The sequence below is a fragment of the Leptopilina heterotoma genome, unplaced genomic scaffold (genome assembly GCF_015476425.1).
Source record: "Leptopilina heterotoma isolate Lh14 unplaced genomic scaffold, ASM1547642v1 Lhet_198, whole genome shotgun sequence".
Taxonomy (NCBI): domain Eukaryota; kingdom Metazoa; phylum Arthropoda; class Insecta; order Hymenoptera; family Figitidae; genus Leptopilina; species Leptopilina heterotoma.
This window is the reverse complement of record NW_025110914.1, coordinates 140,060-152,186: the sequence shown is the minus strand read 5'-3', so window position 1 is coordinate 152,186 and position 12,127 is coordinate 140,060. Positions and strand designations below refer to the sequence as shown.

The following is a 12,127-nucleotide window of genomic DNA, read 5'->3' as shown; positions in this document are numbered from 1 at the left end:
AAATAGTAAAATGTGTTTATCAACAATGTGTCTAATTTTCGACAAAAGTGAAAAATTAATTTCTTTTGTCATTTTATTTCATTTACATTATTGTTCTTGTATTTATAAATTTACTTTTCAATTCTACACTTTAGACAAGTTTTTACAAACAAAATTTTGACTTTTTCCCTGACCCTAGAGAATATTCGGATTCACTCCAAAAATTATTAGGTACTAAAAAAATTTTCTTTTACATTCATTTTCAAATTTCTTTAATTGTAAAATTATTCGAAAACATCAATAAAAATTAATTATTATTTTTCCATAGGAATTAAGAATTTATGAAAATAATTAAATTATTGAAAAGAAATTTATAAAAATTTTGTAAATAATTGAAATCCTGTGAAATTTTTATTATTTATGAAAATAATTAAATGTTTGCGTAGAATTTTATTAAAAAATTTTTTAAACAATTGAATTCTATAGGAAAATTTTATTAAAATAACTTCTCCAAAATTCAATTATAATTATTTTTTTTTGAGTTTTTAACTAAATTTCTTCTTTAAGGGCATTTGAACCTTGATGACGTCACACATGCTTTGAACAATCTGTAACGTCATCAAGGTTCAAATGCCCTTAAATAAATTATTTTTAATAATTTTGGAAAATGTTTTTGAAAATTTTTAAATCTATTTGTTTACAATTCAATTTTACGAAAATTTTGATTATTCGGAAATTCTTCAATTAAATATATATTAGAAAATAAAATACTTGAGATAATTTCCAAAAAAATTCAATTAAACTTTTTCAAAAAAATTAATTCTTTAGAATTGTTAGTTAAAAATTATGAAAAATACCAATTTTCAAAGATTTTAATTTAAAACATTTTCAAAAATTCAATTATTTCTAAAAGTTTACGCAATAATGCTTTTAATATTCAATTATTATCTAAAATTTTAACTGAAATTATTTTTTAAATCAATTTTTATTTGAAAATTCAACGGGAACTTAAGTATTGAAATACAAAAATAAATAAGTTATTTATTAAAATTATATTACAATTACCTTAAAAATAATTGAAATTCTATGATGAGTTTTATTATTTATGAAAATAATTGAATTTAAAAAAAAAATTTATTATTTTTGAAAATAATGGAATTATTGCAGTTTCTCTCTGTTATTGTGAAGAAAATTATAAAAAAAATTTTTATAATATAATTGAATTCCTGGAAAATTTTTTATTAATTATGAAAATAATTAAATGTTTGTGCAGAATTTTATTAAAAAATTTCTTTTAAATAATTGAACTTTGTAGAAGAATTTTATTATTTAATTATTTACCTAATTGACATTTTAACAAGAATTTTTAAAAATATTTTTATACATAATTCAATTTTTTCGACGAATTTTAATAAAATTTTTTTAAATATTTACATTTTTCGAGGAATTTGATTAAAAATAATTGAATTATTGCGAAGAATTTTATAAAAAAAACTTTAAATAATTGATTTGCTTTGAAAAAATGTATGTCTATTCTTTTTTAAATAATTGAATTTCTGCGAAATTTTTGTTATTTATGAAAATAATTGAAGTTTTATGGGAATTTTATTAAAATAGTAAATTTTGAAATTTTTACATGAATTTTATTAAACTTTTTGAAAATAATTGAATTTCAGCGAATAATATTGCTATTTATGAAAATAAATTAATTTTGGATAGAATTTTATTAAAATTCCTGAAAATAATTGAATTTCAGGGAAGAATTTTAATATTCATCAAAATAATTGAATTCTTTCGAAGAATATATTGTAAAACTTTATTAAAATCGTATAGATATTAGTTTCTCTTCATTCTATAATTATTAAACAAACCAAAAAAATTGAGAAACATTCTATAAATATTTTTAAGCCTTTTTCTTTAATAGTCGCATTAAAAGTAACTATTAAAAAAATCTAATCAAGCTTCTAATTATAAACTGCACGTAGTTATCAATATTGAAATAAACTAATACCTTAGATTAATTTTCAAAGTTGCCTTGAAGTTATAAAAAAAAAAAATATCTCCAAGGCTCAAGCAATTTATCAGCAAAAAAGGTAATTTTTAAAATTGTCTCCTCAAAATGAGAAAAAAAATTAATTTTGAAAAATTTTTGTTTCAGTGATAAAAATCATGATTTTTTGAATTAAAAAAAAAATGAGTGGAACGTTTGTAAGGAAACGTAATGTAAACAGAAGCGATTTCCATATATCGCAACAAGATAAACAGTTACATAATTTTTTTGATATACAAAATGCAGTTTAATATCTAATCTTGGAGAAGCGAGACACAGACCCCCAAGGTTTATGATGAGTGAGATGCTTCAATAATCATTTTAAATGGACACGTCACACAGAGGATCCAGTCCCCGTTGTATTAGAATTGTATATGGATTCAAAAATAGATTTTCATCGCCACAAACTCCCTGCAGTGCACCATCAGATGAAACTATCTGTTGCTTCTTATTCGAGTGTGTTTGTGTGTGTGTAGATAAACATAAACTTCATAATCTTTATTTATTATTTATAGTGAATTCTGTAGAAAATTTTACATTTTAAATGAATTTTAATTCAAAAAAGTGCAAATCATTTTTTCCGCAACCCATTTTTCATGTTAATGTAACTTTTTTCCATTTTTACAATTGTGAATTATTCTTTTGAAAATTTTTCGAAAAACATATTTTTGTCCTTTGTACTACTTGAAATATTGCACTTTAAACAATAACGTTTTCCAAAAAAAATTCGAAATATATTTAAAATTGGAAAAAAATAGTTTAAGTTTCGTGAAGAAGAAAACTAGAAATGTCGCATTCAAATTCAAAATCGTCGAGTCTATTTAAACAAGCGGTTATTCAAATCGGAGCCGGAGGTTCGGCAGGTTTTGTGGAAGTCTGCATTATGCATCCAATGGATCTCGTGAAGACGAGATTTCAACTTCAAGTGAAAACAAACAAAGTTGATCCTTTATATTATACTGGTGAGTATATTATAAGGTCATTCGGTTAAATTCAATGAAATTAGGAATTTCACAAAGTCTTCGTCTTCTCATGCCTTTTGTTTATTCAAAACTTTTAGTAAATTATCGATTCACACTTAACTATATTGTTATTAATTGAAAAAAAATTTTAAAAAAGGAAAAAAAATCTATTTTTTCTAAAGCGATAAATTTCTTAATTGAAATATTTCATAATAAAATTAATACATCTACAGCGGTATCTTTCAATAGAGCAATTCCACGTAAACTGTTGTATTCAAATAATAGAACCAAAATAGAACATACCCAAACAGAAATGGCTCATCAATATTATCATATTATCAATATTATCACATTTCTCAGTACTAAATTAATTTTTTGAAGATAATTTTTAATAAATTTATCATTTTCAAATTTTTATTTTAAGATTTTTCATTAAAACTTTTGAGAATTTAATTATTTTTAGAATTTGCAATTAAAATTCTTCAAACTTATATTTTCAAAATATTTTATAAAATACTTTAACCGAGAGCTGTGAAATGAATAATTGTTAAAGTAATTATTTTTCGGTTGAAAAATAAAATTTAACCCTAGTAAAAGTAATCACTCGTAATTACACGTAATTTTTTTAACAGGGTATAAATTTATACATTTTTTTTTATTTTTACGAAATTTTGACATTATTAATTTAAAGTAAAAGCTGTTTGTTCTATAACGAACATTAGAATTATATTATTAATTTATCTACTTTTCTATTGCAATGAGAAATTTTGTCTTTCATCAAATTGTCGTCAATTTGATCTCAATTTGAAGATAATTGATCTTTAATAGATAAATGCATAAAATCTAACTCAAAAGATATTGTTCATCGATTTGATATCAAATTGATTAGTCGAATTGACGAAAATTATTAAAACTTTTAAGAATTTAATTATTTTTAGAATTTGCAATTAAAATTCTTTAAACTTCGATTTTCAAAAATTTTCATGAAATACTTTAACCGAGATCTGTAGAGTGAATAATAGTTAAAGTAATTACTTTAGTTAAAAAACTGAAATTTAATAATAAATTTATAAAGAATTTTTTTATTTTGATGAATTTTTGAAAAAAATATTTGTTCAAACGAATATTAGAATATATCATCAATTTATCCAATTTTCTATTAATTTTATCATCAAATAGAAAAAATTTTGATTTTTATCAAATTGGCATCAATATTTGATGTCAATTTGACGAAAATTGAAATTTAATTTTAAAAAATGCATAAAATCGAATACGAGTAAATTAATTTAATAAAATATAATAATATTAATTATTATTACAATTATTTAACGATTAAAAAAATTGTCAAATTTTTGAAAAATTGCAATCATTGATTATAATATTGACGACATTGTAATATTATATTTATTTAGTATTGACGTTGGTTAATTGAAGATTTCTCTTTTTGGTATAAAATTTTTTATTTTGAATATCAACTTCAATTTTTAAAAAATTTTAGATTCAAAATTTAAAAAAATTCTTTTATTAACTAATTAAAGGGAGGATGTACCGATATTTTTAACTATTAGTGTATGGAGAAAAAATATTAAATATTCCGTAAAATTTTATTATTGTAATTTTTTGTGAAAAATAAAATCGTGGTCATAAGATAAAATTTAAAAAACATTTTGACCTAATTTTAATTAATTTTATTTTCTCCTAAAAATTCATAGATTTTGAAATTCTCATGTGTAATTTTGAAGAAATTATGTTTTTGCATCCACAAAAAATTGCCTAATAAAAATTTGATTTTTACTACTTTTTAAGCATTAGTTTTGAGAAAAAAATTGTTTCTATGATATAATTTTTTTTAAATAATTCTGAAAAATTCTATTAAAATTCATCAAAAGAAATCAATTATTTAAAACTTTGATGATAAAATTTTATATAAGAATTCAATTTTAAGAAACATTCAATTGTTATTATTAGCATATATAATAAAAATTTCAGAGGAATTCAATTATTTTTAATACAATATTTTAAATCAAATTCATCGAAAAATGTAATTATTCTTAAAAATTTTATTAAAATTCGCCAAAAGAATTCAATTATTTAAAAATTTATTAATAAAATTCTTTATGAGAATTTGATTTTAAGAAACATTAAAATATTCAATAAATTATTTTTTTATTTAAATAATTGAATTTTAGCAGAATTTTCAAATAAAAATTAATTTAACAATGAAATTAAAAATTCTAAAAATGCTTTTTAAAAAATTATTAAAAATAATGGATTTATAGAAGAATTTTAGTTTAAAAACACTAAAAAAAATTTAATTTCGGACAAGTTACAAATTATTGCAGAAATTCAATTGTTTTTAAAAGTACCTAATAAAATTCTTCGCAGAAATTTAATTATCTTCAAAAATAATAATATTTTTCTGAGGAATTCAATTATTTTCATAAATAATAAAAAAGACATTGCAGAATTTAAATTATTTTTAGTTATTTTAATCAAATTCCTTGAAAAATGTAATTATTCTTAAAAATTTTATTAAAATTCGTCAAAAGACATATTTAAAAATTTGTTGACAAAATTTTTTATGAGAACTCAATTTTAAGAAACATTCAATTATTCAATAAATTATTTACTTTTGTATTTAAATAATTGAATTCTCGTAGAATTTTCTAAAAAAAATTGATTTAAAAAAATTAATTTCAATTAAAATTTTAGATAATAATTGAATATTAAAAGCATTATAGAATGAATTTAAAAAAAAATTGAATTTGTAAAAAGTTTTAATTTTAATTCGACTTTTTTTAAAATTATTTAAAGTTCTTATTTCCTAAAATATATTTATGTAATTAAAGAATTTTCGAAAAATCGAAATTTCGTAAAATTGAATTGTAAACAAATGGATTTGAGAATTCTCAAAAAACTTTATTAAAAATTATTAAAATTACTAAAATTGTAGAAAATAATAATTGAATAGAAATTATGAAATTAATTTTAAAGAAGTTGCAGTATCAATATTTTTATAATGCAAAATAATGATTTTATCACTCGGTCATCTTTAATTATTATTAAACATGGAGAAATTTATTACTCTGAGTCGAAGACTCGGAGTGATCATTTTCTTCATGTTTTCTGTTAAATATTCTTATAAGTTATTTAATTCCAAAAAGTATGTACTTGAAATTTTTTAAAAACTTTTGAAAATTTTTTCAAAATTAAATTTTTGTAACAACTCCAATTATTATTTTCTCCTGAATTGGCATCGTTTCTTTTTAAAACTGCATTTTATAAAATGATATTCTATAAAAGCGGGAAAGAAACTCTAGAATAATGTCAATTGAAAAAATTCACTATTCAGGAATCGGAGACTGTATGAAAAAGATGTACAAAAATGAAGGCCTCGCTTCTTTCTGGAAAGGAATATTACCGCCAATTTTATCTGAAACTCCAAAAAGAGCCGTGAAGGTAATAATTGGTTAATAGAAAAGAATTAAAATAATTCCAGTATTCAATCTAAATTTAAACGGACAAGAGTAAAATTACCTTTTTTCACAGTTCTTTTCTTTCGAGCAATATAAACCGCTTTTCCTCTTTGGTGCCAGTGCTCCAACTCCCATAGTAAGTAATATAATTATTTATTCATATATTTTTTCCATAATAAAAAAGTTTTCATATTATCTTCATTTATCTCAGATTATAGAGAACATAACTTATAATAACAATTCAAATGTGTTTTCAATTAGACATTCGCATTGGCTGGATTTTTCGCTGGCATGACGGAAGGTATATTCGTAAATCCATTTGAAGTTATTAAAGTGCAATTGCAATCGAATCGTAAGAAGATGACTGAAACTCCATCGACGTTCGCTGTGACAAGAGAGATTATTAGAAAAAATGGATTTGGTTTTAATGGTCTTAATAAGGGATTAAGTGCAACAGTTATGAGAAATGGCGTTTTTAATTTAGTTTACTTAGGATTTTATCATTCCGTTAAAGGCTATCTTCCAGTGAGCAACGATCCGAAATTGAATTTTTTAATGAAGGTACGTTTTAATAATATTTAATATGTACCTATTTCTATTAACTTTTCGAACTCTCAACTATCAAGTTTATAGAGTTTTTTTTTTTTTAAATGTATTATTTTTTAAAAAATGTATTTTTTTTTTTCTTCAAAAATACTAATATTTCAAAATAAGTTTTGAATGTAATAGAATTAAATTCTTTCAACTATTAAAATTTATTTCAATGAAATTTGACAAAACTTTTAATTGATTCAATTTTTTTTTGGATTATTTTCGAGAATTCAATTATTTTCATTTGAAAATCAGTTTGAAATAGAATGCCTCGCTTAGAAAATAAAAATAATTAATTTAATCATTAATTGCGTCACTGATTATACGTAATATGTATCACTTAATTTAATTATTCCTAATTACCGGAATGAATATTTTTTGGAACTTGTTTAGGTCGGCATTGGTTTTTCGGCTGGAACAATGGCCTCTTGTTTAAATATTCCATTCGACGTGGCCAAAAGTCGTATTCAAGGGTCACAAAATAATGAGTATAGAGGAACGTTAAGAACAATCGCTACTGTTTATAGACAAGAAGGGTATGTATATTAAAAATATATAATTGTAAATCTTTTAGGACCAAAAATTTTATTTTGTTTTTCCCTGACTTTTCCCTGATTTCTATGACTTGTGGCAATCCTGTAGGATAATTTGCACAAAAAAAACTTCGAATACCAATTTTATTAATAATTTAAAATTATTTATTACTTAGTCATTAATTTTCATTTTTGAAGTAAAATAGAAAAATATGAATTTTTCAAATATTTCCAACAGATTCAGAGCCCTTTACAAAGGATTATTACCAAAAGTTTTACGACTAGGTCCCGGCGGAGCAATAATGTTAGTTGTCTATGACTACATGCACGCTTACCTCACAGTCAAGCTGAAGAATTAAATACTATCTTTCTTTCTATTCACAATTGTAATTGACGACGTTTCAATGTTATCGGACAATCGAACTAGTCTTTCTGCATATTCGTCGAAAAGAAAACAAAACAAAAGAACAAATACACTTTTTTCAATATCACCAAAACATTGTGTTCCTTTTCACACAGAAAACATAAAAATAACTCTGAAACACAGAATTCGGTGCAATGAGAACTAAACATCCAAAACAGTTTCAAGCCAATTTTCAAGATCCACAGATTTTGTTGGTACAGTACCAAATGTGTACATAGGCTCTACAAAAAAAAAACGTAATTTTTCAATCTATTTTATACTTTAGAATAAATTAAAAATAGTTAAACGTTGTAAAATGATTGAAAAAATTTTATATTTTTGTACTTTGAGAATAAATATAGAAGAAACAAACAAATGGTTTTCCTAAAGGTAAATTTACTTTTGAATTTCTTTGATCTGCATAACATATTTTTTTGCTTGAAAAAAATTTATAAAACATAAGAAACACCTTCATTACTTGATTTTCATTTAATTACTTTTACTAATTTTGTTCTAATTAATTAAAAAAATTTTTAACTAACCTATAGACCAGTGGTTTATAATAAAAATTTATTTCAACTTTTCGAAATTCAAATTCAATTTCCTTTTTGTATATTTTCTATTATTTTTCAATTCTTAATTCATTATAATTTTGTATGTCTTTTAAATTTATTTTTTTTATTTTTAATTTCTTAATTTTATATATTTTTATTTTAAATTTAATGTTTCTACTAATTTTCATTTTAAAAAAGCGTCCATCAGTTCGTTTAAAAGTAGAAAAAAAATTTTTTTTTATTAATTCATCTTAATTAATTTTATTCATTGCATTATTTTGATAAATTCCCTAATAAAAAAAATCATTTAGATTTTTAAATGTTAAAGCAAATTTTTATTAAAAACTACTTGTCCGATTGTATGTTAGTTTTGTTGTTTTCCTACAATTTGAATATAGGTAATTAATAATATAATTAATTTGAAAATCATTAAAATAGAATATATTTAATATAATTAAATATATTTAAATAAAAGATGTTTTGATTTAAATAATTTTATCGCTTCCAAAAATATTAAAATAATTAAATATAATTATTTAAACCGTATAAAGGCCTCGTAAAAATTACTACTAAACATAAAAAAACGAATGTAAAAAATTACAAACAATTAACTTTAATTAATTCAATATTTTTTGGAATCCATAAATTATATAAATAAAAGATGTTTAATTAATTAACTAACATTAAAATTGAAAAGTATTAATGGAAAATAGTTTTACCTTTTATTTTCGATTTGGAAATAACTTGAGAAAGCATAGGAATTTTTGAAATCGGTGCATCCATTGTTAAAAGAGTGTCTAATTCATCTTCAAGGTTATCAATTTCCGAAGTTTTATCATTTTTACAATCACCAGAAGCATTTTTCTCATCAATTTCTGTTCTTTCTTCATTACTCACTGTAATTGTCAATTCTGTATCCTAAAAAGAATAATTAAATTTAATACATATAATCTATTTTTCAATAAAGAGTTAAAATAATAAAAGTATTTTATTTTAATTTTTACTTTAAAACCTTTTGCAATTTAATTCTTTTTATAAATTCTTACAGCAATTCTTCCAATATTCAATTATTTTCTAGAATTTTTAAATGAAATTCTTCACTAAATCAATTACTTTTAATAATTTTTAGAAAATTCTTCGAGAATTTAATTATTATTCAAGAAAAAGAAAGTTTATTTAAAATTCGTCTAAAATTTAATTGTTTTAAACTCAATAAATATTACAAAATTTATATTCTTCGAAAGTTTTTTAATTAAATAATAGGTACATAATATTCAAAAATTCAAATAATTTTTTTAAAAAATCAATCAAAATTTTTCCAAGAAATAAGTTCAAGAATAATTTATTGTTTTCAGTACTTTCAGAGGATACTAAAAAGAAGGTTTGTAAAATTTCTAGAAATTTGTTAATTTTCCACTATTTTTTTATTAAAAAAAACTATGTTATTGTTAAAATTCATAAAAATGGAAAAACAAGTCTAAAGAAATAAATTTTGGAAAGTATTTTAAATTAAATTTTTTAAATGAATTTTATAATTTTACTTTTTAGTACTAAAAAATTGTCGAATTAGAACAAAGGGGGCTTTAGATCAAAGTCGTTTTTACGTATTAAATTAAAACAAATACCGATTCAGTAACAAAAATTGGTTGTAAATTATTTATTGTTAATTAATTATTTTAAAAAAAATTCTTCAAACGAATTTAATTATCTTCAAAAAAAATTGTAATAAAATTCTAGGATTATTTTCTAAAAATGTTAATAAAATTGAATAATTAAATGTTAAATTTCAATTATTAAGAAACAAGATTATTTTAAAAACTTGAAAGAAATTGTTTATAAAATTCGATTACTTTCAAAATTTTCAATAAAAATAATTAAAGAAACTCCAATATTTAAAAAAAAAAATTCGAAAAAATTCTTCAAAAGAATTTAATTAGGATTTTTTAAAAATTTTAGTAAAATCCTTTGCGACAATTCATTTATTTCCATAAATAATAAAATTCTTTGCAAGAATTTAATGATTTTTAAAACACTAATTTTAAAATTGAAAATATTTAAAAAGAAAAATTATTTCAAAAGTTAGAAAACAAAAAAGCAAACAACTAACATCAAATTGACGAACAGATTATATCGGAATACAATGATTATTAATATATAGATAGAAGATTGGAAAAAATTTCAGCTTTCCAATGAAAATAATTTTAAAAAATAATAAAAAATGAGGTAGTTTCTGTAAAAATTGAAAATTGTCGTTTTTATTATTTATAAATTGTTTTTGACCATGGATTACGTTTCCGGGTTGTTACTAACTCCAAATGACACATTCCAATTTTTGGCAAAAAAATTTTAATTTCTTCGACATGTAATGTAAAACATTTTATTTATTGACTCCCTGAAGAGGAAATCGTTTTGATTTTGAAACGTTGGAGTGAATTTTATATTAAATAACCATTTGTCCGAATGTATTCGTGTAAAAAATTTATTACTTTTACCTACTAATTGAAAAATAAGATTTATTTTTCAAAAAAGAGGAATTAAAAGCGTTTTACCTAAAAAAATTTTCTGCACTAAAAAGTACAGAAAAATACTTTAAAATTCACTGTATAAAAATTATAAAATCTAAAATAGAAAATTTTCTATCGAATTTGTATGCATTTGAACATCTAATTTTTTTTATTAGATCAATTCACGTGGAATTGTTCACAGTAAAGAAATTGATTAAGTAAAACGAACAAAAAAAAAGGTATTTCGAATGACAAAGATACATACATCTTTCTGTGTTTTACTATCTTCAAATTCCCTACGAACATTGGACTTGGTATCATTTTTTAAATACGTCAAATCGTGTGACAAAAGTCCACAAGATTTGCAGCAGCCCGAACAACAATCGTCCTTGGAATTGTACGTTCTGTCATCTGAAACAGTGGCTTTGACATAACTTAAGAACTCCTCCTCTGATTCCTCGTTTCTTTCGTTTTCCTCGTCGGAAAAAGAATGTATTTTCGGTTGAGGGGGAGGCAAGTGCTTCTGTATCCTTGCTTCCTTTTCCTCCTCTGTCTCGTCAATTTTTTTACGACTATTTCTAAATTTCGCTTTACGAAGATGTGATCTAACGTCCTTTCCGAACATTGAAGGTTTCGCTCCAGACGTGCGAGGCTTTCGCTCCGGTCTTCTTTTCTGACTACTTTAAAATACAATAAATTATTTATATTTTTCATTTATTATTAGAATCGTTCAATCCACTTTTCACGAGTTCTAATTGAAAATCAATCTCAATATTTAATTTATTTAAATACATACCTTGGCTCTGCCATTTTATATAAATAATTATGTTTCTCTTTAATTAGATAGAAAGTTTATTCGTATTTTAAAGCACTTATTGGAGGTGACACTTTTTTTTACAAATTTAATAATATTAATGTTAACGTCAGTGATTGTTTACACTTTATAAATTAGAAAAAAAAGTGAATGAAAGAAATAAATATTTTTTATTTTAATATGAATGAAGTTAGCAGCATGAGTTTTCAAAGGAATTAATTTATTCTCATTTCTCAGCCAATCGGATTGCGCCATTAGGCC

The 12,127-nt window shown here is 21.8% G+C and overlaps 2 protein-coding genes across 4 annotated transcripts; one reads left to right on the top strand and one right to left on the bottom strand.

Annotated features, from left to right (window-relative positions):
• Positions 1 to 149: 149 nt before the first annotated feature.
• On the top strand, positions 150 to 8,056 carry LOC122501044 (mitochondrial 2-oxodicarboxylate carrier-like). 2 transcript variants are annotated; one of them, XM_043610272.1, is made up of 7 exons: positions 150 to 210; positions 2,138 to 2,991; positions 6,344 to 6,450; positions 6,541 to 6,603; positions 6,729 to 7,028; positions 7,452 to 7,594; positions 7,830 to 8,056. In XM_043610272.1, exons 2-7 carry the CDS (start codon positions 2,817 to 2,819, stop codon positions 7,948 to 7,950), a joined length of 909 nt encoding a protein of 302 aa, XP_043466207.1. In that variant the 5' UTR covers positions 150 to 210; positions 2,138 to 2,816; the 3' UTR covers positions 7,951 to 8,056. The 2 variants fall into 2 exon arrangements, with proteins under 2 accessions (XP_043466207.1, XP_043466208.1); XM_043610273.1 differs by lacking the exon at positions 150 to 210 and adding an exon at positions 1,937 to 2,072.
• Positions 7,969 to 12,045, bottom strand: LOC122501046. 2 transcript variants are annotated; one of them, XM_043610275.1, is made up of 4 exons: positions 11,849 to 12,045; positions 11,318 to 11,729; positions 9,268 to 9,466; positions 7,969 to 8,236 (listed from the first exon to the last, which is right to left on the bottom strand). In XM_043610275.1, the coding sequence occupies exons 1-4, from the start codon at positions 11,860 to 11,862 to the stop codon at positions 8,157 to 8,159; spliced, it is 705 nt and encodes a 234-aa protein (XP_043466210.1). In that variant the 5' UTR covers positions 11,863 to 12,045; the 3' UTR covers positions 7,969 to 8,156. The 2 variants fall into 2 exon arrangements, with proteins under 2 accessions (XP_043466210.1, XP_043466209.1); XM_043610274.1 differs by having other exon boundaries at positions 7,973 to 8,236; positions 11,318 to 11,732.
• Between the last annotated feature and the right edge of the window lie 82 nt (positions 12,046 to 12,127).

Bases quoted from the DNA above. Each gene is read 5' to 3' on its own strand.
- LOC122501044 (XM_043610272.1), top strand. From the start codon at position 2,817: ATGTCGCATTCAAATTCAAAATCGTCGAGTCTATTTAAACAAGCGGTT. The intron at 6,604-6,728 runs GTAAGTAATATA...GTTTTCAATTAG, and splicing joins CCAGTGCTCCAACTCCCATA to ACATTCGCATTGGCTGGATT. The intron at 7,029-7,451 runs GTACGTTTTAAT...GAACTTGTTTAG, and splicing joins AATTGAATTTTTTAATGAAG to GTCGGCATTGGTTTTTCGGC.
- LOC122501046 (XM_043610274.1), bottom strand. The intron at 9,467-11,317 runs GTATGTATCTTT...TATTCTTTTTAG, and splicing joins ATAGTAAAACACAGAAAGAT to GATACAGAATTGACAATTAC. The intron at 8,237-9,267 runs GTAAAACTATTT...TTTTTTTTGTAG, and splicing joins TTCCAAATCGAAAATAAAAG to AGCCTATGTACACATTTGGT.